General features: G+C 39.8%; 2 protein-coding genes across 2 annotated transcripts in view; one reads left to right on the top strand and one right to left on the bottom strand.

Annotated features, from left to right (window-relative positions):
• Positions 1 to 232: 232 nt before the first annotated feature.
• LOC124126752 overlaps positions 233 to 26434 on the bottom strand; it is a 42839-nt gene continuing 16637 nt past the window's right edge. The window contains exons 2-9 of the mRNA XM_046490267.2: positions 18683 to 18826; positions 18151 to 18393; positions 15296 to 15476; positions 13972 to 14087; positions 4374 to 4527; positions 3573 to 3674; positions 611 to 629; positions 233 to 316 (exon numbers count right to left, since the gene is read on the bottom strand). Coding sequence (XP_046346223.1) covers positions 299 to 316; positions 611 to 629; positions 3573 to 3674; positions 4374 to 4527; positions 13972 to 14087; positions 15296 to 15476; positions 18151 to 18393; positions 18683 to 18826 — 977 coding nt within the window. The 3' untranslated portion in view covers positions 233 to 298. The remainder of the gene's footprint in view (positions 317 to 610; positions 630 to 3572; positions 3675 to 4373; positions 4528 to 13971; positions 14088 to 15295; positions 15477 to 18150; positions 18394 to 18682; positions 18827 to 26434) is intronic.
• LOC124126753 (zinc finger MYM-type protein 4-like) lies at positions 22534 to 24013 on the top strand. The gene is made up of 4 exons (XM_048396516.1): positions 22534 to 22634; positions 22863 to 23112; positions 23327 to 23558; positions 23776 to 24013. The coding sequence occupies exons 1-3, from the start codon at positions 22547 to 22549 to the stop codon at positions 23472 to 23474; spliced, it is 486 nt and encodes a 161-aa protein (XP_048252473.1). The 5' UTR covers positions 22534 to 22546; the 3' UTR covers positions 23475 to 23558; positions 23776 to 24013.

Raw genomic sequence — 26434 nt, 5'->3', positions numbered from 1 at the left:
GCCCCTTGTAGTAGCAGTATAGTTTATATATATATATATATGGCTCCAGTGGGGTTGCGGCAGAACCATCATTACCTATACTACTCAATTGTATTCATGCACACTGGGATTCAACACTTTGGGTGAAGCGGAGGTCATTAGTCAAGGTTACCAGTCGGAGGTCACCAGTCAAGATCATCAGTCGTCACAGAGGAGAGTGTTGAATTTTCTCAAAAATCACAATGCACAGAACTCGTATTGAAAGGGTTTACTGAATACAGATTCGACTGATTTCCTTCCTTTAACAGCTGTACACTGCTCATGGGGAAAAGTTGTTCTGAAATGAAGATTTTATTATTCAGAAGCATACACAAGTACCAATATGCATGTTGCCACGCCTATTGTTATATTATATTATATTATATTATATTATATTATATTATATTATATTATATTATATTATATTATATTATATTATATTATATTATATTATATTATATTATATTATATTATATTATATATCCAAGAAATAAATAGATCATATTTGAACTATGTCAGATTTTGTAACAGATTTTAGTCATTAGATAAAAGTTTTCCTAGATCTATGAACTGAGTAAGCACACGAACTTACCCCATCGATGGGCCGAGCGCTGTAAGAAAGTAACACATCTCTATCATAAGATGTTGTTGCTTTACAGGACGCAAACAAGTACTCTTTTGGGTCTACTCCGCTCAGCCAATCACTGTCTAACTGTACATGTAGCCGAAGCTTTAGACACTTCACATTTTATGTTATTTCTATTGTGAAGTTTGTCACGGCTCATATTGGATTAAAGGCTTTCAGAGCACTTTGGCCCTTTATTGGGTAAATGTCTTCAAAACCCCACTCTTCTGAACCAAATGGTCTACATACGGCATACATAAAACTAGTCCCCGGTTTCCCTTTGGGTGAAGGCATACAGAATTCTCCTGATCGATTTCTTCTAATGACAATAACATCGTTGTGCATGAACATCCCAAGTTGCAGTTTTGTCATATCTGCTTGTTGGCCATATTTGGTAGGCTTTTGTTACATAAAACTGAACGAAGAACTCGTACATAATGAAACTAAACTATTCCCCATTCACTGCCTTTACATCGACATTAAAACCATGTGCATCATAAATACCTACTCGGGTGGGTACAAGTTGTTTTGTTTCATTCTCATGTGGTATTCCCCTCTACACAGGAGGAAAGTCTTATAGGATTGGCTTCTGTCCGTCCGTCACAGTTTTGCTCAGAGAGCAACAGGCTACCCGCCAAACTATCGCGGTTTTGGCCATGATATATCACGATGTTAAGATCGTGATACATCGTGAGAGATCGTGGTTGGTTCACGATGTCGGAACTATTTTTGACATGTGCTCCAATGCTCGTGTTACATCGTGTCCAGCTCGTGTTACATTTTGTCTAGCTCTTGTTATATTTGTGTTACATCGTGTCTAGCTCGTGTTACATCGTGTCCAGATCGTGTTATACTCGTGTTACATCGTGTTTTGTTTGTATGATTGTTGTTTAACGCCGCACTCAGCAATATTCCAGCTATAAGACGGCGGTCTGTAAAATAATCAAGTCTGGACCAGACAATCCAGTGGTTGACACCATGAGCATCGATCCACGCAATTGGGATCGATGACATTTATCAACCAAGTCAGCGAGCCTGACCACCCGGCCTTTTACGACAAGCATAGTCGCAAGTACGGCAAGTATGGGTTGCTGAAGACCTATTCTACCCCGGAATCTTCACGGGTCTGTTACATCGTGTCTTGCTCGTGTTATACTCGTGTTACTCGTAGATTTCATGATAATGTCGGTATGATTTCATCATGACGTCGCACTGAAGCAGAACCTAACTCGTGTCATATTCCAAAATACCCATGAAGATTCGGGTTGAATACGTCTTCAGCAACCATGCTTACCGCTTACAGTCGCTTTGTAAAACGGGGCCCTGATCTGCGCTAGGGTACGAAATCCTTGGGTTTATTGGCAGGAATTGTACTACGGTTGCATATGGTCCAATTCTATACATCCTCGGAGTCAAAGTACAGGACTAGATACTACTACTACTACTACTATTAGTGCTACTACTACTACTACTACTACTACTACTACTACAACTAATACTACTTCTACCAATACCAATACCACTACTACTACCAATACCACTACTACTACAACTACAACTACTTCTACCACCACCACTACTACTACTACTACTACTACTACCAATACTACAAGTACGACTACTACTACAACTACTTCTACTACTGGGGGCACGGGTGGCCCAGTCGTCCAAGGCAGTCGCTGTGCAGAGTTGCGTCCCTTGGGCACGCCAGGAATCTATGATTGTTCGTTCGAATCCCGGTCCGCCCCGATGATGTTTCTAGGTTGTCAGCACCATACCCGTGCTCGTGGGTTTCACCGAAGTGGTAAACGTGTGAGACCTGCATCACCTCGGGCTTTCCTCCCACATTAAGCTGACACGCCGTGATACAACTGGAATACTGTTAAAAGCGGTGTTAAACACTACTCACTCACTAACTTACTCACTTCTACTACTACTACTACTACTACTACTACTACTACTACTACTACTACTACTGCTACAACTACAACTACCAATACTCCTATTACAACTACTACTACTTCAACAACTACTTCAACTTCATCTACAACTACTACTACAACTACTAATACTTATTCAACTAATACTATAACTACTACTACTACTACAACTACTACTGCTACTACTACAACTACAACTACCACAACTACTGCAACTACCGCAACAACGACAACTACGGCAACTACGGCAACTACTGCTGCTACTGCTACTGCTACAGCCACTCCAACTACCAACTACCAACTGCTACTGCTACTGCTCTTACAGCCGATGTTATAACTACTACTACTACTACTACTACTACTACTACTACTACTACTACTACTACTGCACTACTACTACACTACTACTACAACTACCAACTACAACTACCAACTACTTATACTAATACTATTAATACTACTACTACAACTAATACTACTACAACTAATGCTACAATTTATAGTATTATTCCTACCGCAACTGCAACTGCAACTGCTACAGCTACAGCTACCGCTAATGCTACTACTCCTACTCCTACTACAACTACTACTTCTACTACTACCACCCACTACAACTACTACTACTACTACTACTACTGCTACTACAAATAACACTTCTTCTGCTACTACTACTACTACCAGTAATACTACTATTACTATTACTATTACTATTACTATTACTATAACTACTACTACAACTACACCTACTACTACTACTACAACCACTACTACTGCAGCTACTATTACTACTGATAATAATAATAGTAATAATAATAGTAATAGCAATAATCTCTATATTTACACATACGGGATTCTCTACATTGAAATCCTCAGCGTGCATTATTGTTTCCTCAACTCCCTGGGGAGTGCACAACTCAACTGATTTCCGCTATTTTTGCCATAAATGTTTCTTGTTTCTATTTGGTTATGTATTATGTAAATGGTCATACCAGTTTGGTTCGAAATCGATGGTCGGGCAGGCACCAGGAACCGACGTTGTGTACGCTAACGTCCCATTCGCGACCAACGTGGACTCGAACACGTCGAGCTCTCTGAAAGGGGAATATACATTTTGACACTTTTGGCATCGACTGAACAAACAAATAACATGCAGGCAACAGAACTAGCCCTAAACACAAACGATGATGTGGGCTCTCCATGCGTTCGCTCATCACGCCGAAGACCCGGGTTTTATTGTCCACATGGCTATAATGTATTAAGTGAAGTCAATTTCTGGTGTCCCCCATCGTGATATTGCTGGAATATTACTAAAAGCGGCGTAAAACCACACTCACTCACTGACCCAAATGCGGGACAAAAAATGCCTAATATTGTAAAAGAATTTATCGCTAGACCTGATAGATGTTCTGTAAATATGTTTAAAAAATGTTATGCCCCTCTCTCATTCTAGTATCCAAAACTTAATTATCTGTCGCGTTTTCAGGGTCGTAACATCGTGGTCGTCCTGACGCATCACTGAATCACAGAACATATATTTAAGGACATGATAATAAATATATCACTGTTTGGGTGAAACGATATACAACACATGCACCAGTTCGAAGGTTACCGATAAAGGTGTAGGTAATACTGGGTATAGCCGTCTATAAGTGTTATAATAACACGTACCGCTCTCATGTCGCATACGACATGACCTGTCAGTTTAAGGTGGCACATATTGGCTCAGCGCACCTAGCGGGTTAATAAAGGGAAGATAAATTGACACAGGTTGCCCATCAGCGGTCGCTTACGCGTTATCTGGGTAGGCGACGTAGACGAGGGAGGAGCACTGGTTGAGCTTGACGTCGGCGCAGGGGGAGGATCTACAGTCAATGAGCGTGAAGCACCTCGAGGCGGGGCTGTAGTGCCACAGGCCACCAAACTCATCACAAATGACGATGGTATCTGCAACAACAAGCAGAACATTGTATCGATCAAAATAAATTGTCCAGTAGTATAGGTAATGATGGTTCTGCCGCAACTCCACTTGAGCCAGATTTATATACCTATACTGCTACTACAGGTGGCATTTTTTATGTGTAAATGACTATGCAATTCAACGATAGTCATGAGAATAAATTACATTGACTCTAGCTCACCACCACCTGGAGTCAATCAATGCTTCTATGATATAATTTTTTATAGGTAATGGGGCTTGTGCCGCAACTCCACTGGAGCCGGATTTATATACCTATACTGCTACTACAGATGGAATTTTTTTATGTGTAAATGATGATGTGATTCAACGATCGTCCTGAGTCTTATTAAAAGAAACGTCAATATTAATTAATAATGAATAAAATTTACTATAGCCCACGAGGATATTGGAAAGGTGTAGGAGCAATAAAAATTAGCCACCGCGGCTAAGGTATCTAAAGATGTGGCCAAGGATTGGTTAAAGAAACAAGCGATGTGGCAAATATACTTACCAGCACCGCGTTATATACCGAGGAAGAAGTTTGATATTTTTACAACGAATGAAGTTCATCAGGCTGACCTCTTGTTTCTTCCCCACGATAAGGTAAGACGCAAAACCTATAAATACGCTTTAACCGCAGTGGATGTGGCTAGCCGATACAAAGAGGCTGAGCCATTAACCTCCAAAGATTCAACATAAGTAGCTGATGCGCTAAGCCGTATATATAAACGCTGACCACTAAAATGGCCTAAGCTATTTCAAGTAGATCCCGGTCGCGAGTTTATGGGAATGGTAACTAAACTGTTAACAAAGCACGATGTCGAAATCACGCGTGGTGAAAGAGAGGCCCCCCACCATAGTCAAGCTATAGTCGAAAGATTTAACAGGACATTAGCGGAATGTTTGTTTGGCTATCAATATGGAAATCGAAATGAAATCGGAACGATTGAGATCAACCGAATGGGTGACACGATTATCAGCTGTTGTATCAGCGCTGAATAATGAAGTAACGAGATTAATCGGGAAGAAACCATCCGATGCAATTAAAATGAAATCCGTGACTTCCGAATCTTCAGCACCGAGGAGAGGCAAAGAACAAAAACTTGCGGATAGAGTAAGCGTGAGATATTTATACCAGCTCGTTGAATTCGAAGGAGGCCTACGTCGCACAACCGATCCGATTTGGTCTCTTAAGACATATTACATTAGTCGATTGGTTATGAAAGAAGGAGAGCCTATTCTTTATTATCTTAAAGATGGACCGGGTAGGGCATTTGTAAGAGAAGAGTTGTTCATAGTTCCCAACGATACAGTATTACCGCCCTAAGTAACCATAAGCGTAGGTAGTTACACCATCCTTATCAATCCACCTCTTTGTATCTAAGGGGGATAATGATGTCTTGTTAATTCTTAATCCATATATCCTATGAGTGTAACTTTTTAAAGAGTTCATCTCGTGTTTGAACGTTCTACCGTTGAATAATGCTTCTTTATACTGTTCGTGTTTGATATGCTTTTTTACCACATACTTCTTAACACCCTTAACTTTTCTTATCTCTCCATTATTGGACTTCTTTATAGAATACATCTTAGGTCTTAATCCTACATACTCCGCTATAGGGGTCCCAGCACATTCATCCTTCATCTTACCTAACACCTTTTTATTTACTACGCTCTACAGTGGATTATCTTTTGGGTAATCGCTCGTGTCGTACATATCTATTTTTTCTGCCATATATTTATACACATCCTCGGTTTGATTTCCATCAACAAAGAATCTGTGTCGGTATATAACACCTCGCATCTATCGCCGTATTGCTTCTTAAGTTCGTTGTAATAAAAGTCATACATTAAGTGTTTTGACAAGTCGAGAATACTCATACCGACGTAAACCAGTCTGTTGAATTTTATATTACTCTTCTGCATATGCAACGCGGCTAAGTCGTTATCGAATATCTTGCTTCTGTTAAAAGGCTGACTGGCTATAAGTTTCCTGAGTCTTTCTACCTCATTAGATCTGACTAATTTAACATCAACACACTTCTTTAGATTCTCCTCAGTTTTACCAAATACTGAGTTATTCATGAGCTTATATAGATTCATTTCGAAATTGCTGGTAGCTATCTTTCTTAAATCTGTGTTCAGCCTTATATAGGGCTCCATCCAAGGGCTCTGATCAAAATTTAGAACTCTGTGTATTTTCTTTAGATTCATACCTAACGATAGATATAACTGGAGATTTCTGTAGTGAACGATATATTTTGTCTTATCCATCAAATTTGGTACAAGTTTTTCTACGTTAGCTAACCTAGTATTACCCATCAAGGAGTGTTGATATTCCGACATCCAATCTTTATTAACCATTAATCTTTCGGGAGCTAGCGGATAACTGTTATGATCTTTATGTAACGAATTTGGATATTCCAAGTGAACTTCTAGTATGTACCCTTTATTTACATTGATATTATGGATTTCATTCACTTCGATATCATCGACCCACTCAAAACCACCCGTGGGTAAAGGTTGACTCATAGCCCATCCGTACAAATTGTTAGCGTTGAGATATAATATGTGCGTGTTGGGTTTACTCGGATCATATCCTCTCACTAATTTATTATTAGCCTTAGAATACCTTTTCGCTACCATCGATATACCACCTCTTAATCCTTTCTCAATAAACAAGTGCATATCGTAATCTGTGAGTAGTTTTAGTTCTACACCGGTCTTCTTCAACAATGCATCCCACGATAGTCCGGGACTGGAATAGTACCATGCCGGGTCCAAGCCATATTGTTTTAAACATGTCTTTCTAAATATCTTGAATATATCAGCGAGTAACAGTACATCGGTTTTTAAGTAAATCACCTAAATTCTTACAACCTAATTTATCTCACACGGTCAGAGCATGTTAATAATCGGCATCGGTTAATTTAGATTCGGTTAAGTAACTTTAGAATGATTCAAGGGGTGGTAATTTAGTTTTGTCGAATCTAGACCAATCATCCATATATTCGTAAGGATATACACCTTTTCTCAGCAACAAATGACGAGTTAACCTATCGGTATATTGATTTGTTATCGCAAAGTCATCGGGATCGTTCGCATTAGCTAAATTGTCCAAGGAAGATAACAGAAACTGTACGGAGTCTATGAATCTAAGCCATTTACTTTGCTTTATTCTGGCTTTCCCATTCTTGTCCGTATAATGTATAGTTTTAGTCAACGAGAACAATATATATTTTTCCATATTATAAGGAATGCGTGTTAAACCGCCGTCGGTCTTTGAGATAGCTTGCATAATGAGATGTGAATCATATCCTCTAAGGTTGTGAAACACAACGGGGATGGGTATTGTTTGAGAATTCATTTTTAGTTTCAAGTTACACTCGTTATGCGCGGCTCCCCGATAGTTAACCGTGACGTTATCTCTTACAGAATCCCCATTCAGGGGTTTATTACAAACATGACAACTCGTTGACTTCTTATAGGCCCTCCAATCATCCCTCGTCATACACATGGGTTTCTTACACGATCAATTTTCCCTGATTATTCTCTCTTCATTTTGTAGATATTCTAGGAACTTTCCTGCTGCATCGGGACCTCTGTAAATCACGGGCGGGTTTGTTTTCCTATCATACCTTACAACTATGTATCCAAACCCACAAGGAATATGTTCTTGAGTTTTGTACGTATCTTCAGTATTATCTTGATTATTTTCTATAGGTTTGATAAGCGCTTCGAAGTCGGCGTAAATTACGTACGGTACTGGCATTTGATTACAATAATGTTCAAATTTTAATATATTTTTCACCTCTTTAGGCATATCGATCCTGATAGCAGTCTGTCCAACACCTCTGCAGTCTACTTTATGCGCTTCTAATAGATCTTGTCTGCTGTACCCATGCAGGCATCTTTCGCAGAAATATTTCTTTCTAGCATGTTTTGTTTGATCGTATAATAGCCTGCTTAAACTCTTTATCCATGTATAATGATATTTTCCATCTTTTTCGATCAGAAATGAATTGATTCTGGGAATATGTCCCGGAGCAGAGCTTATCCTGTGTACAACAATTCCTTTAGAATGTCCAAAAACATTTATAGCTAAATTATTTTGCTTTTCCACCTTATCAATTTGTGAGATTGGTGTAGGTTCGTCTATGCCATCGTAGTTGAGTCCATCGTTTTGAGGATAGCTAGAAGGTCTATTTGCAATTTTAGAATCTACGGGGAACAATGCAGATCTTATCATCATTCTTAAACAGTCATCGGATTTATTTTTTACATTAATTATGGCTTTTTTCTTTTTATAATACGGGGGTAAATCTATATAAGATCCACCTTTGAAGGGCATATAATTTGCTATATCTAAATGTAAACTATCAATTTTATCCACACCCCAACACGAACCTCTATTAGTCCAGCATTCTAAAGTTTCCTGTATCCTCTGAATTGATGTATCTAATGATGCGTTTATAGTATCGGATTCGGTTATAACTTCTTGATTGCTTCGGAAATATGGTTCGGTATATTTGGTGCTATCGTCTGTGTTACTTTTACTCAATGACATTTTAATCGTCAGCTGGTATTTTATACTATGTAAATCATCTAACTCCTCATTAATTTTACTCGATATGATGGGCTTAACATCATTAACATCCATGTTGGAATTAATATCCATCTTCCAACCTCTTAGATATTTACCAATGCCGGCGGATGTGGGTACAAATTTTAATTCTTGTTGTTTTTTATCAACATCGTCAATTGATTTATTATTATCATTATCTAGTAAAGCGATCAATTCAGCTCTTCTGATTCGAGAATAACCTCTCAGCCCACTGTTTTTTGCTTGAGCTTTGAGTTCTCTAACAGTCTGGGGTTTGTTGTATTCCAAACCGAGTAAATCGATCAATTCAGCTTTTTTCATTCGAGGATATCCACGTAGACCACGTTGCTTTGCTAAAGCTTTCAGCTCTCTGACAACATAAGTCATTGTGATATATAAATACATGTGAACTAATGTCTAATTGGTTTGAATTCTACCCAATCTATTTATCTCATTTCGGTAAGCCTTTTTCCTCTCATAAATAATTTCAAACCGTTTCTTGTCAGCACCGTGACTCTTACATAAACAGTAACTACCTTTGACCCCAAACCCACATACAGAACACAAATAATTAATGTGCCCTTTTCTAATTGCAATGGAGTGGATTCCACAAAAACCCGACATACAGCAAATTTGTGATCGGCCCATGCGTATGAATTTACATGATGATGTGCCTCTCGCCATTGTGATAAATATACACTTCTATTATCATTTGTCTAAATGCATGCCCAGCCTAACATCTCCACTGGTGATTTATTGATTAGCAGTCACTCTGACTGGCTCGCCCTAACTAGGTCATGGTTTATGCGTAGTTATTGTGTAACCTAAAATCAATACAGCAGTCAACCCGCATATTTTAAATTTAACCTCTCGGTCTTTTTGTTCCTCTGACGGTGTATAAAACTGACTCATTGTTGGTTTTGGCATAGGGTCAAGTTTTTTCCCATAAACGAGGAAGTATTCGTGCATGGCAGATTCAACATCCTTAAATGTTTGAATTGAATGTCCTTGTTTACATAGTTCTTCATTAATAAAATTTAATCTTAATATCCTATTTCTGGTCCATTGTGACTGGGCTGCTTCAAGTTGTTCTAATGCTTTATTATGTCTTTTCTGCTCAGAACCTCTCATACTAGAAAATAAAAAATTACTCCCGAAAAAGCTAAAGCATTAACAACAGCTCCACCGACCATCACCGCAATTCGTGCGATATTATATGAATATAAAATATTCAAATGTTTATATGAATATAAAATATTCAAATGTTTAATTACTTCATTATATCTTCCGGGAAAAGCCCTTGTTTGATGAGCATATCTTTTGTTGACATAGCCAATCCTATGTGAAGAATCATTATACCGATATCATAACCATTAAAATCTAGTTTGGGAGGTGTGGCTTTAGTAATCATTTTAGCTATACGGGCATAGCCAATGGCCAAGCTGCTGGCCACTGCTGAATGATACGTTGCATTTACCAACATTTTACCGTCTGTAACTGGAGTAGTCATGCTTCTTATAGCATTATATGAGGGCTAACCTCTAATTGAACTTGTTGTTGTGACATCGGGTGTGACGTTTTCTCTTCTCCGGTGTTATAAAACAACCATACAGCTGCTATAGCCACAACTCCTACTAGTGCCCGAGTTTTAATCGGATCAATATTTGAATTATTCATTAGTTTTGCTTTGCACGCAAGCCTGCCCATTCTTCCACCCGAGATTTTTTGGGGGTTCTTCCGCGTCACTCTGGCTTGTTTTTGTGGTTGTGGTTGTGGTTGTGGTGCAATCGCTGGTATTTCCTCATTCACTATTTCTTGTGTTTGTGTTGCAATCGGGGTGATTTCCTCGTTTGCAATCTGTTGTGGTGTCACTGGTTGTGATTGTGTTTCCGCAATCTGTTGAGTCTCCATTATTATTAAGTGGGCACGTATGTTTAAATTGACAATACCTAGCCATTATTAAAGCTGTGGTGAGTGGAGCTAAGAACATTCCGTGTCTATGATAAAACTCACAGCTCACTGAGCTTATAGCGTGTTCGATGAATGGGTCTTTCTCGAGAGATTCGCATAAATACATGCGATGTTCTGCCGGGATAGGAAGAAACGTACTAGCTACGACTGTGTATAGTTGTAATATAGCCGAACCTATCATTTTAGTCATAGTAGCTACCAGTCTAGACTCGTAACGGCGGTATAGTTTTTTAATTTCTTCGTCGGTCATGTTATCAATTTTTTCGATGGTATAATTTTCCCCAAAATATTGGGAACATTTTCCACTGACTACCAAAGCCGCGAGTCTTTCTCTATGTTTATCTAAAGATTTATCTCTCATAAGTTCTTCTGCATGTTGATCAGATTCTTTGAGCATATGTTCGATGAGTTCGTCGCATTCCATAATGTAATACCTAAGGAGATATTTAAGTCTAACATAATATAATATGGCATATCCAATACATTTCGTAATAATAAACTGTTGTGAAAGAATGAGGATTTCAAACCACATTATGTCATATTAACCGCTAATGTTCAATTTATCGTATTTTTTCGCTATATTTGCTATAGTTTGCTATTTTGCTATAATTTTGCCACATTTTGCTATCTTTTTGCTATATTTGCTATAATTTTGCCACATTTTGCTATAATTTTGCCACATTTTGCTATAATTTTGCCATATTTTACTAAGCAATTGCATAAGCAGCTGGTTGATCGGTTTTTAATACGAGTTTTCTGACTTTATCTTGTTTGAGCTTGGTATAAATAACATCATTTTCGCGTAGAACGAATGAATCTTGGTCTTTGCAATGAAACCCATTTGGTCTGGTCTCTGAGATCTTTCAGGACAGAGTTGTATTTTTGAGTAAGTACCCAAACGCTATGCTGAGTATGCCGTCCGGAGAACGCTTAATACGAAAACATATCTTTTTTTTTGGTGAGTTCTTTACTCGCACTGCAATCGTCTATTACGAAAAGGGTTGATTCTCCTTTGTATTTTTTGTGACATACTTGTAAACAGTCTTGTAAACAATCGCCCGGATCAACTCTGTGTACCCCGTCGTCATTCATTACCCAATCTCTCGATAGGTATGTTTTATTATCACTTATAGTCGGGCACAGAATAATAATATGATCAAAAACGTCCCGATAATGACTTTCTAAAATATCTAGAATAAAAGCTGTTTTTCCACAACCCGCTTGCCCGCAGATGATAGCGCAGTGTGGTTCTTTAGGTATCTCGTTGATGTATACTCTCAAAACATTTAAGCAAGATCAATTAAAAATATTATATGACCGTAATATACACTAAGGGTTTATATCCGGTGCTCGATGAGCCATTTGAAAAGATGGATACTGTTGATTGATTTCGATTACATCAAATAAGTGACATAAAACATCGAATAGAAAAGGAGAGGGAGTTTAGACTTGGATTGTATAAAAAGTATCGCAGAGCCGTGAATGCTCTGGACGGAGTTGACACCGCGCTTGTAACAGCTGGCATGGGACTCGGTGGAGCCAGTGTTGGTTTATTATCAACTATAATCGCCATGCCTATCGTACTTGGTATTGAAATAGCCGTCGGAGTCTCAGGATTGGCAGGAATAACGATAAAATTCATTTCTCGTAAGTTGCAAAAGAAAGCATTAAAAAACGATAATATTTGGATACTCGCCGAAGCAAAGTTGAACAGCATTGAGGGTCATATTTCAACAGCAATGGCTGATTGTAAGATATCCCCGGAGGAGTTTCGTTTAGTGCTGTTGGAACTCACCAAACACAACGTAATGAAGCAAGAGATTCGATCTAATTCTCATAAGACCAGTGGTATTAGCGAAGAAAAGAAAAAAAGTTCATAGAACAGGGGAGACAACAAGCGCGTCAATTATTCCGTGCCAAAACCAAAGAACTGGTTGGTGATTAAAAATAGATTGCTTACTATCATTAGATCACATTTAGAAGAATGCTTACATATGTATATAATAATGGAAAATTACAAACCAATAAAGGAAGAACTCGAAAAAGCTATTGAAACATTTATGCTCAGGGACAAAATTATCAAATGAGAGAATTACCACAAGGTATATATTATATCAGTGATGTCAAACCAACCAAATACGGTCATCAATTGTTTCTTTCCAATTACCAAGAAGAGTATATAGTCTGGTCTCCTAGTAAAATGAACGAAGAACTTAGTAAAAATGTTGAGTATCACTTCGTTAAAAATAATGGTATACGTATTAGTAAAAATAATAGAGAATATTTTCATTACAATTTAGTTTAGTCTCGTCATTGTTTTTGTACTAATAGTATCATTGATTGGCTTCAGGTGGTGGTGAGTCAATTTAGTTTAATCTCATGACTATCTTTGAATCGCATAGTCATTTACACATAAAAAATGCCACCTGTAGTAGCAGGTTAGGTATATAAATCTGGCTCCAGTGGAGTTGCGGCAGAACCCCTATTACCTATAAAAATTTATATCATAGAAACATTGATTGACTCCAGGTGGTGGTGAGCTAGAGTCAATTTAGTTTAATCTCATGACTATCTTTGAATCGCATAGTCATTTACACATAAAAAATGCCACCTGTAGTAGCAGTATAGGTATATAAATCTGGCTCCAGTGGAGTTGCGGCAGAACCATCATTACCTATACTACTTGTCCCTGAAAATTCGTGAAAAAAAATTATGCTTAAGACTGTTGATTAAATAGGAAATTGCCTGCCCCAATCATGACATTGTTGAAAGGGTATTTCTTTAAACACTCATAGTTTTGATCTGGTTTTGTAGAATTTCATTCTTCAGACACAATCCCCTTGCCCCTAATACGTACCATCGCCAAGGAAGTCAAACGAATTGATGCTGAGGGAAAACTGCATCTCTGTGCGTTCATCTCCCCCTGTTGGCGTGACGCTCCTCACTGCCTTGCAATCGCTGAAGTATACCCGCCTGAAACCGATCATGGGAACTTTACTGGAAGCGGGGGCCTTGTTGCGGAATGTTTAAATGCAATTGTGTTTTATTGAAACTTGGTAGACACGTTTTCTGTAACATGATTGGCGTCCACTATTATTCCCGGCCGACTATGCCGCATATCGCTGGGTAGTCATCCCTTATACCTGTGGTCGTGGATCTATGAATATAGAAAATGGTTTTGTCACTTTTATTTAAATCCCAGAATACTCGTGGGTTTCACCTTAGTGGTGCACGCCTCAGTCCTGCATCACTTTAGGCTTTTCTCCCACATCAAGTTGGCAGGCTGTGAAATAACCCAATACACTCAGTGACTGCGGAGTAAAACGACATTCCAAAATGGCTAATTTAATCAATATTCACTACTGGAGATATTCCTGATAAGTATAGGTTAGACCACGAGGACCCAGTGTTTGATCGTTGAAATGGTTAGTTACACCACGAGGCGCGCAGCCTCAACCATTTCAACGATTACACACTGGGTTCCGAGTGGTCTAATATACTTAAACCATGTCCAATATTTTTGGCACCTAAAATGCTTAAAAAAATATTGTTTTGTTAAAGGTATTTTGAAAGATATTCAGGAACTCTATGCTCAACTGTGAGAACACTGTGTGAGTCGGCCCTGCGTGAAGCACGTGAAATGTGTTCCCCGAGCATTTGCACGCGCACCTCGCACTTTTTAGCGATTTGGGTTATGAAATGCATGTCCCGGGGCAAGTATACAATTCATTTTGAAGCAACTCGAGCACATTCATCAATAAACTAAATATTACTTGCCCATGTTGATGGGCCTATTATGAGCAACTACAGCCCTGATCAAGATAATTGTAATTTCTTTCGTTGAACGAAAAGCTACAAAATCACAAGGACTGTTCAAATACTAGAAGGCATAGAGTAACATACTGTATAAAAAATGCATAAAACCCATTTCGCAATTCATAAAGGGATAAGCAATTGGTATTGATGTAAGTAAATATTTAGTTGTTAATTTCATACCCTATCTCTAATGTCGCTATGGCGACGTTAGTTAGACAACGGTCAAAGACAAAGCAGCCATGGTTTAAGTGTTGTTATTGAATTAACATTGTGTCCACTCTGTTTACAAAAGTAAATCTTATAAAGCAGATAAACAGTGTTGCCTCCCGAGATGATACACAGACCAGCCACTCCGTGATACCAACCCTTCATAGCTCCTGACTTTCCCAGGCTTGCAGGTCAACGTGGCAAGTGGAGTGACCGTGAAGGGGGCGACAGTGTCAACCGACAGCAGAACATCGGGCACACCACTGTAGTCTAGAGCGATGAACACCTTGTCGTTATGGTAAGCAATGCCAGTCGCAACTCCAGTGTCCTCGGCCAAGACTAGAGTCGCAAACAGAGAGTGGTCGACATAGAGGTAACGTTTGTTTGTTTGTTTGTTTGTTGTTAAACGCCGCACTCATCAATGTTCCAGCTATATGATGGCGGTGTGTAAGTAATCATAATCCAGTGATTACGACAAGCATAGGTGCCTCTTACGGCAAGCATGGGTTGCTGAAGACCTACAGAAAATATTATAGTTTCAAACAGCATTGATTAGTTTGGGTTGTTGCTTTATGTTTAACGCCACACTCAGCAATATTTCACCTAAATGACGACGGAATGTGACCAGACAATCCAGTGACTGAAATCATGAGCATCGACCTACGCAATGGGGATACGATGACATGCATCAACAAAGCCAGAGGGCCTGACATACACAAGTTTGAAGGACGTGAGAGTAAAACAGTTTCATTACATGGATGGGCTGCTCTTTATACATGTACTTATAGATGGCTACAGGATAGTCCCTGACTCTTTATACATGTACGTATAGATGGGCAGCAGGATACTCCCTGACTCTTTATGCATGGCTACAGGATAGTCCCTGACTCTTTATACATGTACGTATAGATGGCTACAGGATAGTACCTGACACTATGTACATGTACTTATGGATGGGTCACAGAGTAGTCCATGACTCTTTATACATGTATGTATAGATGGCTACAGGATAGTCCATGACTCTTTATACATGTACGTATAGATGGCTACAGGATAGTCCATGACTCTATGTACATGTACTTATGGATGGGTCACAGGATAGCCCCTGACTCTTTGTACATGTACGTATAGATGGGCAGCAGGATAGTACCTGACACTATGTACATGTACTTATGGATGGGTCACAGGATAGTCCCTGACTCTTTATACATGTACGTATAGATGGCTACAGGATAGTCCCTGACTCTTTATACATGTACGTATAGATGGCTACAGGATAGTCCATGACTCTATGTACATGTACTTATGGATGGGTCACAGGATAGCCCCTGACTCTTTGTACATATACGTATAGATGGGCAGCAGGATAGTACCTGACACTATGTACATGTACTTATGGATGGGTCACAGGATAGTCCCTGACTCTTTATACATGTACGTATAGATGGCTACAGGATAGTCCCTGACTCTTTATACATGGCTTCAGGATAGTCCCTGACTCTTTATACATGTACGTATAGATGGCTACAGGGTAGTCCCTGACTCTATGTACATGTACTTATAGATTGGTCACAGGAAAGCCCCATACTTTTTATACATGGCTTCAGGATAGTCCCTGACTCTTTATACATGTACGTATATATGGCTACAGGATAGTCCCTGACTCTTTATACATGTACGTATAGATGGCTGCAGGATAGCCCCTGACTCTTTATACATGTACGTATAGATGGCTACAGGATAGCCCCTGACTCTTTATACATGTACGTATAGATGGCTACAGGATAGTCCCTGACTCTTTATACATGTACGTATAGATGGCTACAGGATAGTCCCTGACTCTATGTACATGTACTTATGGATGGGTCACAGGATAGCCCCTGACTCTTTATACATGTACGTATAGATGGCTACAGGATAGCCCCATACTTTTTATACATGGCTTCAGGATAGTCCCTGACTTTTTATACATGTACGTATAGATGGCTACAGGATAGTCACTGACTCTTTATACATGTACGTATAGATGGCTACAGGATAGTCCATGACTCTTTATACATGTACGTATAGATGGCTACAGGATAGTACCTGACTCTATGTACATGTACTTATGGATGGGTCACAGGATAGCCCCTGACTCTTTGTACATGTACGTATAGATGGCTACAGGATAGTACCTGACACTATGTACATGTACTTATGGATGGGTCACAGGATAGTCCCTGACTCTTTGTACATGTACGTATAGATGGCTACAGGATAGTACCTGACACTATGTACATGTACTTATGGATGGGTCACAGGATAGCCCCTGACTCTTTGTACATGTACGTATATATGGCTACAGGATAGCCCGTGACTCTATGTACATGTATTTATGGATGGGTCACAGGATAGTCCCTGACTCTATGTACATGTACGAATAGATGGCTACAGGATAGTACCTGACACTATGTACATGTACTTATGGATGGGTCACAGGATAGTCCCTGACTCTTTGTACATGTACGTATAGATGGCTACAGGATAGTCCATGACTCTTTATACATGGCTTCAGGATAGTCCCTGACTCTTTATACATGTACTTATGGATGGGTCACAGGATAGTCCCTGACTCTTTATACATGTACGTATAGATGGCTACAGGATAGTACCTGACACTATGTACATGTACTTATGGATGGGTCACAGGATAGCCCCTGACTCTTTGTACATGTACGTATATATGGCTACAGGATAGCCCGTGACTCTATGTACATGTATTTATGGATGGGTCACAGGATAGTCCCTGACTCTATGTACATGTACTTATTGATTGGTCACAGGAAAGCCCCAGACTTTTTATACATGGCTACAGGATTGTCCCTCACTCTTTATACATGTACTTACAGGAATAAGAAGGTGATGTCAATTGATTTGTCCTCACGACACCTGGTCAGAATGATCAATACGTTCATTCCTTTTTGTTTGTACTAAAAACTAGTTCTGGGAAAGTGACCCTGGAGAAACGTACTTGTTTCATTAGCGATGACAGTTTCCGTTTCCTCGGTGCTGTTGATAACCCAACATACTATGTGTAACGGATGTTCGCTGAAGTAGTAGATAGTATACGCGGGACACAGAGCGATGGAACCATCCACTACTATCCCGCTGACATTTTCAGAGGCCTGAAGACTTGGCTGGATCGTCCCGACGGGGTCCACCACAGCAACGTCAGAACATGAACAGGCTGCGACCAAACTAGCACACCCTTCCACTGTAAGACATCAGACACAGTTCTGGATAACAACAAATGTTCTCGATTGATTGTTCCAGGTGCCAGGTTCCTGATTCAGAAGACCTTTACGGGCAGTGTTATTGCTCTTTCGAAGCGACATGACGTGTTTGATAACATTATAATATGTGTCTTGCAAGATGGTAATATTTCATATATTGATGGAATGGCAATTATATGTGTACACCTTTTTTGGTTCCAAATTACAACAACAGTGGCGCTCAGATAACGAATAAGTACAAATATCGTGATGGTTTGGATGTATACATACGATGAGGACACGTATCTGGCTGCGATTCGGTCACATTTTCCAACTCCACGGTAAGGTCACATAACAGCCTGGTCAGGACTTCGAGCTGAGCTTCAAAGCAGCCAACATCAGCTATGGTTTCATTACCACTCAGTGGCGTGCCATCTGAAAATAGATCTAGCTAGGCATCAGGACGCCCCGAGGGTACAAAGAGGGTGGTTTCCTTCTGCAACAACTGTACATAACATGACGTAAAGAGTTATATCGTCTCACGAAGTGAATTTTGAAAACCTTTATGCAACGACTCAATAATAACAATGATAATAATAGGCGTGAAGCTTGTAAACTACAAGCATTAGTGACAATGTATTTCAACGTGGCCCAGATTCCAACAGTTTCCCGACGCTTGACACTGAATGTTCACCATAGCATCACCAGATGTGTTATACACGACGTGTTGTACACTATCTGTTGTACCGGATGTGTTATACACGACGTGTTGTACGAGATGTGTTGTACGGGATGTGTTATACACGACGTGTTGTAAGGGATGTGTTGTACCGGATGTGTTATACACGACGTGTTGTACGGGATGTGTTGTACCGGATGTGTTATACACGACGTGTTGTACGGGATGTGTTATACACGACGTGTTGTACGGGATGTGTTGTACCGGATGTGTTATACACGACGTGTTGTACGGGATGTGTTATACACGACGTGTTGTACGGGATGTGTTGTACCGGATGTGTTATACACGACGTGTTATACACGATGTGTTGTACCGGATGTGTTATACACGATGTGTTATACACGATGTGTTGTACCGGATGTGTTATACACGACGTGTTGTACGGGATGTGTTGTACCGGATGTGTTATACACGACGTGTTGTACGGGATGTGTTGTACCGGATGTGTTATACACGACGTGTTGTACACGATGTGTTGTACCGGATGTGTTATACACGACTTGTTGTACAGGATGTGTTGTACCGGATGTGTTATACACGACGTGTTGTACACGATGTGTGGTACCGGATGTGTTATACACGACGTGTTGTACGGGATGTGTTGTACCGGATGTGTTATACACGACTTGTTGTACACGATGTGTTGTACCGGATGTGTTATACACGACGTGTTGTACGGGATGTGTTATACACGACGTGTTGTACAGGATGTGTTGTACCGGATGTGTTATACACGACGTGTTGTACACGATGTGTTGTACCGGATGTGTTATACACGACGTGTTGTACACGATGTGTTGTACCGGATGTGGTATATCGTATGTGTTCACGATGTGTTGTACGGGATGTGCTTTACCAGAAGCGTTATAGACGACGTGTTGTACGGGATGTGTTGTACCGGATGTGTTATACACGACGTGTTGTACACGATGTGTTGTACCGGATGTGTTATACACGACGTGTTGTACGCGATGTGTTGTACCGGATGTGTTATACACGACGTGTTGTACACGATGTGTTGTACCGGATGTGTTATACACGACGTGTTGTACGGGATGTGTTGTACCGGATGTGGTATACACGACGTGTTGTACACGATGTGTTGTACCGGATGTGTTATACAAGACGTGTTGTACACGATGTGTTGTACCGGATGTGTTATACACGACTTGTTGTACGAGATGTGTTGTACGGGATGTGTTATACACGACGTGTTGTACGGGATGTGTTGTACCGGATGTGTTATACACGACTTGTTGTACACGATGTGTTGTACCGGATGTGTTATACACGACGTGTTGTACGAGATGTGTTGTACCGGATGTGTTATACACGACGTGTTTTACGGGATGTGTTGTACCGGATGTGTTTTACACGACGTGTTGTACACGATCTGTTGTACCGGATGTGTTATACACGACGTGTTGTACAGTATGTGTTGTACCGGATGTGTTATACACGACGTGTTGTACACGATGTGTGGTACCGGATGTGTTATACACGACGTGTTGTACACGATGTGTGGTACCGGATGTGTTTTACACGACGTGTTGTACACGATCTGTTGTACCGGATGTGTTATACACGACGTGTTGTACGGGATGTGTTGTACCGGATGAGTTATACACGACGTGTTGTACACGATGTGTGGTACCGGATGTGTTATACACGACGTGTTGTACACGATGTGTTGTACCGGATGTGTTATACACGACTTGTTGTACGGGATGTGTTGTACCGGATGTGTTATACACGACGTGTTGTACACTATCTGTTGTACCGGATGTGTTATACACGACGTGTTGTACGAGATGTGTTGTACGGGATGTGTTATACACGACGTGTTGTAAGGGATGTGTTGTACCGGATGTGTTATACACTACGTGTTGTACACGATGTGTTGTACCGGATGTGTTATACAAGACGTGGTGTACACGATGTGTTGTACCGGATGTGTTATACACGACGTGTTGTACGGGATGTGCTTTACCAGAAGCGTTATAGACGACTTGTTGTACGGGATGTGTTGTACCGGATGTGTTATACACGACGTGTTGTACACGATGTGTTGTACCGGATGTGTTATACAAGACGTGGTGTACACGATGTGTTGTACCGGATGTGTTATACACGACGTGTTGTACGGGATGTGTTGTACCGGATGTGGTATATCGTATGTGTTCACGATGTGTTGTACCGGATGTGCTTTACCAGAAGCGTTTTAGACGACGTGTTGTACGGGATGTGTTGTACCGGATGTGTTATACACGACGTGTTGTACGGGATGTGTTATACACGACGTGTTGTACACGATGTGTTGTACCGGATGTGTTATACACGACGTGTTGTACACGATTTGTTGTACCGGATGTGTTATACACGACGTGTTGTACACGATGTGTTGTACCGGATGTGGTATATCGTATGTGTTCACGATGTGTTGTACCGGATGTGCTTTACCAGAAGCGTTATAGACGACGTGTTGTACGGGATGTGTTGCAGCGGATGTGTTATACACGATGTGTTGTACCGGATGTGTTATACACGACGTGTTGTACGAGATGTGTTGTACGGGATGTGTTATACACGACGTGTTGTACGGGATGCGTTGTACCGGATGTGTTATACACGACGTGTTGTACACGATGTGTTGTACCGGATGTGTTATAATCAAATAATATGATTTAGAAATAATTTTACTAATTGGTATTAACATGACTTCATTGATATTTACTGTTGAGAGTTTAACTGCAATACGCGGGGAGTACATCCGCGCGCTGCACGTGACACACGTGATTCAGGCCCGTTGTAACAATGAGCGCACGTGGTTCAAGCCAGTCGAATGAATTCCACTGGAGAGGATGGACGCAGACGACAACGATCTATTTCTGACGCAGTCAGTTTTTAAAGAATCGGCATCCTGTGCTGAAGAAGACAAAGAAAGTGATGACTTTAACTTCCGTTTTGGAGATCCACTCTCCGAGCGTGAAATAGCCAAGAAAATTGAGATCTGTGTCCCTAGAACAACACGTTATAAAAATGACTGGGCATTCTCAACATTTAAACGGTGGCAAGAAGAACGCAGGTCACGGTCAATTGCGGACAATTTGGAATTACCGCAAAAGTGCTTGACAGAGGATATAGTCGAAATGAGCCTATCTACTATGAACACCGCTTTCAAATATTTCCTTTGTGAGGCGAGGAAAGTGGACGGCACCCAGTACACGGCGGAAACTGTACATGGACTGTTTACCGCTCTTCAGAGTGGCTTGAGGCTGAAAGGGTGAAAGGATATTAATTTGTTCGAGGATCAACAGTTTGAAGAGAGCAGAACATGTCTGGACGCTTTAATGAAGGAACTTTCTTAAAAAGGACTGGGCAGCGCTGTCAGGAAGAAAACTGAAACTATATCAATGGACGACGAGGATCGCTTGTGGAGTAGCGGTTCATTAGGCGAAGACGACCCTCAGCAACTTGTGGATACGGTTCTTTATCTTACCGGTAAGTAAATCACACAGTTGTTTTTCTTTATATCTTTGAAAATCACTTTTACAAATAGTATAAACTAAATCATTGGAATTTGTTCATTCACATATAAAATTGAAATATTAATGTGTGAACCTTTTTGAACACAAAAGTTTAACAGTTTGTTGAAATAATTAACTGAATTTTCATTATTGTTCATATTTGCTGTTGTCTAAAATACACATTTTCAAAACATTTACACAGGTTTGCATTTCGCACTGCGAGGAGGAAGAGAGCATAGAGCGCTGAGGCTGTTCACGAACCCCCAAATAACAGGTCCCCACACTGACTATAATGGCAGAAAGTATCTACTCTACACGGAAGACGCATCAAAGACTAATCACGGCGGCTTGAAGCACAGGAAGCTGGTACAGAAACAAGTTCGAGCGTATGAGAACACGGACAACCCTAAAAGATGTTTTGTGCGTCTCTTTGAAAAGTACAGGTCTTTGTGGTAAGTGTTAAAAACACCAATGCATATTGCATGTATTACCTAAACGTTTATTTAGTGGTTTGGGAATTATGTATTTGATAATCGCTTTATATAAATCTTGACTACATTCTAACTTTTGAATGAAATTTTCAGAAGGTGGAGTATCCGCCCACTCAATGCATTGTTTCACAAAAACAAATATTACAAGTGTCCCTTTCTATCTTATTTCCCCCAGCAAACCTGGTCAACATACTGAATACTTCTACTCCACTCCAAGAAGGACTAGAACGTCGAAAGACTGGTATACTGTAAATGCCATCGGCCATTTACCTTACAAGTTACCGTCAAAAGACTGTGCAAGACGTCCGGTATTGAGGGCATGAAGACAAACCATTCCTTGAGAGCCACGGCAGCCTCTCGATTGTATCAAGGTGACATTGATGAACAAATGATTTGCGAAATTACCGGTAGGTTGATAAACATTTTAGTCTTGCAGTAATAAGAAATTGTTTTTCAGCAAAAGTCATAACATATCAAAGAAATATTTTTTCCAAAACCAGTAAGATGGTCTTTTATTCATGATATATATGGTAATATTGGTGTTTTTTTAATCTGTAATAGTTTTTAAGTGTATTTGTATGCTGTTTGTGTAATACTTTCACTCATCTAAACAATCTGTTTCAGGACATCGGAGCGACGCCGTTCGAAATTACAAGAGAACTTCTGACAACCAAAAGGCAACGGTCTCTGACATACTTAGTATGTCAAAAAAAATGAACTCGCCATCACGTGAAGAAGCTGATCCGAAAAGAGCACATGACCAAAGACCTGAAGACAAACTAAATCGAACTGTGACGCTCAATTTCAATTTCAACTAATATCAATAAATAGTTGAGCCATGTTCTGTTGTTGTTTTTTCATGCAGAAAGGTAAGTCAATACAGAGGGTATTCTTCGGGACAAAAACCAGGCTTTCAGAAGAAAATCTCCCGGGATTTCTTGCAGACAGCCCGGGGCTTACCCTAGGAATGCCCGGGGCTTACCCTGGGAATGCCCGGGGCTTACTCTTGGAATGCCCGGTAAACTACCAGTAGAGGTTTAGTCGGTAAAAGAAGACCCTGGCGAGACAATAGAGTGACGTCACTAGAGGTTTATAAGGAGGCCTACGTCGCGCAACCGATCTGATTTGGTCTCTTAAGATATATAATATTAGTTGATTGGTTATGAAAGAAGGAGAGCCTATTCTTTATTATCTTAAAGATGGACCAGGCAGGGCATTTGTACGAGAAGAGTTGTTCATAGTTCCCGACGATACAGTATTACCGCCCTAAGTAACCATAAGCATAGGTAGTTACACCATCCTTATCAATCCATCTCTTTGTATCAAGGGGGATAATGATGTCTTGTTCATTCTTAATCCATATATTCTATGATTGTAACTTCTTAAAGAGTTCATTTCGTGTTTGAACATTCTACCGTTGAATAATGCTTCTTTATACTGTTCGTGTTTGATATGCTTTTTTACCACATACTTTTTAACACCCTTAGCTTTTCTTATCTCTCCATTATCGGACTTCTTTATAGAATACATCTTAGGTCTTATCCTACATACTCCGCTATAGGGGTCCCAGCACATTCATCCTTCATCTTACCTAACACCTTTTTATTTACTACGCTGTGCAATGGATTATCTTTTGGATAATCGCTCGTGTCGTACATATCTATTTTTTCTGCCATATCTTTACACACATCCTCGGTTTGTATTTCCATCAACAAAGAATCTGTGTCGGAATATAACACCTCGCATCTATCGCCGCATTGCTTCTTAAGTTCGTTGTAATAAAAGTCATACATTAAGTGTTTTGACAAGTCGAGAATACTCATACCAACGTACACCGGTCTGTTGAATTTTATATTACTCTTCTGCATATGCAACGCGGCTAAGTCGTTATCGAATATCTTGCTTCTGTTAAAAGCCGGACTTGCTATAAGTTTCCTGAGTTTTTCTTCCTCATTAGACCTGACTAATTTAACATCAACACGCTTCCTTAGATTCTCCATAGTTTTACCAAATACCGAGTTATTCATGAGCTTATACAGATTCTTTTCGAAAATCGCTGGTAGCTATCTTTCTTAAATCTGTGTTCAACCTTATATAGGGCTCCATCCAAGGGCTCTGATCAAACTTTAGAACCCTGTGTATTTTCTTTAGTTTGATACCTAACGATAGATATAACTGGAGATTTCTGTAGTGAACTATATATTTTGTCTTATCTTATCAAATTTGGTACGAGTTTTTCTACGTTAGCTAACCTAGTATTACCCATCAAGGAGTGTTGATATTCCGACATCCAATCTTTATTCACCATTAATCTTTTGGGAGCTAGCGGATAACTGTTATGGTCTTTATGTAACGAATTTGGATATTCCAAGTCAACTTCTAGTATGTACCCTTTATCGGAATCTGTGGGGATATCATTCACATTGATATTATGAATATCAACCCACTCAAAACCACTTGTGGGTAAAGGTTGACTCATAGCCCATCCGTACAAATTGTTGGCGTCGAGATATAATATATGTGTCAGGTTTACTCGGATCATATCCTTCCACTAATTTATTATTAGCCTTAGAATACCTTTTCGCCGCCATCGATATACTACCTCTTAATCCTTTCTCAATAAACAAGTGCATATCTTATCTGTGAGTAGTTTTAGTTCTACGCCGGTCTTCTTCAACAATGCATCCAACGATAGTCCGGGACTGGAATAGTACCATGCTGGTTCCAAGCCGTATTGTTTTAAACATGTCTTTCTAAATATCTGGAATATATCAGCCAGTAACAGTACATCGGTTTTTAAGTACAGATCGTGATAATCACCTAAATTCTTACAACCTAATTTATCCCACACGGTCAGAGCATGTTAATAATCGGCATCGGTTAATTTAGATTCTGTTAAGTTACTATATAATAATTCAAGAGGTGGTAATTTAGTTTCGTTGAATCAAGACCAATCATCAATATATTCGTAAGGATATACACCTTTTCTCAGCAACAAATGACGAGTTAACCTATCGGTATATTGATTTGTTATCGCAAAGTCTTCGGGATTGTTCGCATAAGCTAAATTGTCCAGGGAAGATAACAGAAACTGTACGGAGTCTATGAATCTAAGTCCATTACTTTGCTTTCTTCCGACTTTCCCATCCTTGTCCCTATAATGTATAGTTTTAGTCAACGAGAATGATATGTATTTTTCCATATTATTAGGAAGCCAAGCCAACGTCGGTCTTTGAGATAGCTTGCATGATGAGATGAGAATCGTATCCTCTAAGGTTATGAA

The sequence above is a fragment of the Haliotis rufescens genome, unplaced genomic scaffold, assembly GCF_023055435.1.
Source record: "Haliotis rufescens isolate VD_foot unplaced genomic scaffold, xgHalRufe1.0.p SCAF_15, whole genome shotgun sequence".
In the NCBI taxonomy this organism is placed as follows: domain Eukaryota; kingdom Metazoa; phylum Mollusca; class Gastropoda; order Lepetellida; family Haliotidae; genus Haliotis; species Haliotis rufescens.
Note: the sequence above shows the minus strand (reverse complement) of the source record. Positions and strands in the feature narration are given on the sequence as shown.

Coding starts and splice junctions, on each gene's coding strand:
- LOC124126753 (XM_048396516.1), top strand. CDS start 22,547: ATGGACGACGAGGATCGCTTGTGGAGTAGCGGTTCATTAGGCGAAGAC. Junction 22,635..22,862: donor TACGGTTCTTTATCTTACCG/GTAAGTAAATCA, acceptor ACATTTACACAG/GTTTGCATTTCGCACTGCGA. Junction 23,113..23,326: donor GAAAAGTACAGGTCTTTGTG/GTAAGTGTTAAA, acceptor TATTTCCCCCAG/CAAACCTGGTCAACATACTG.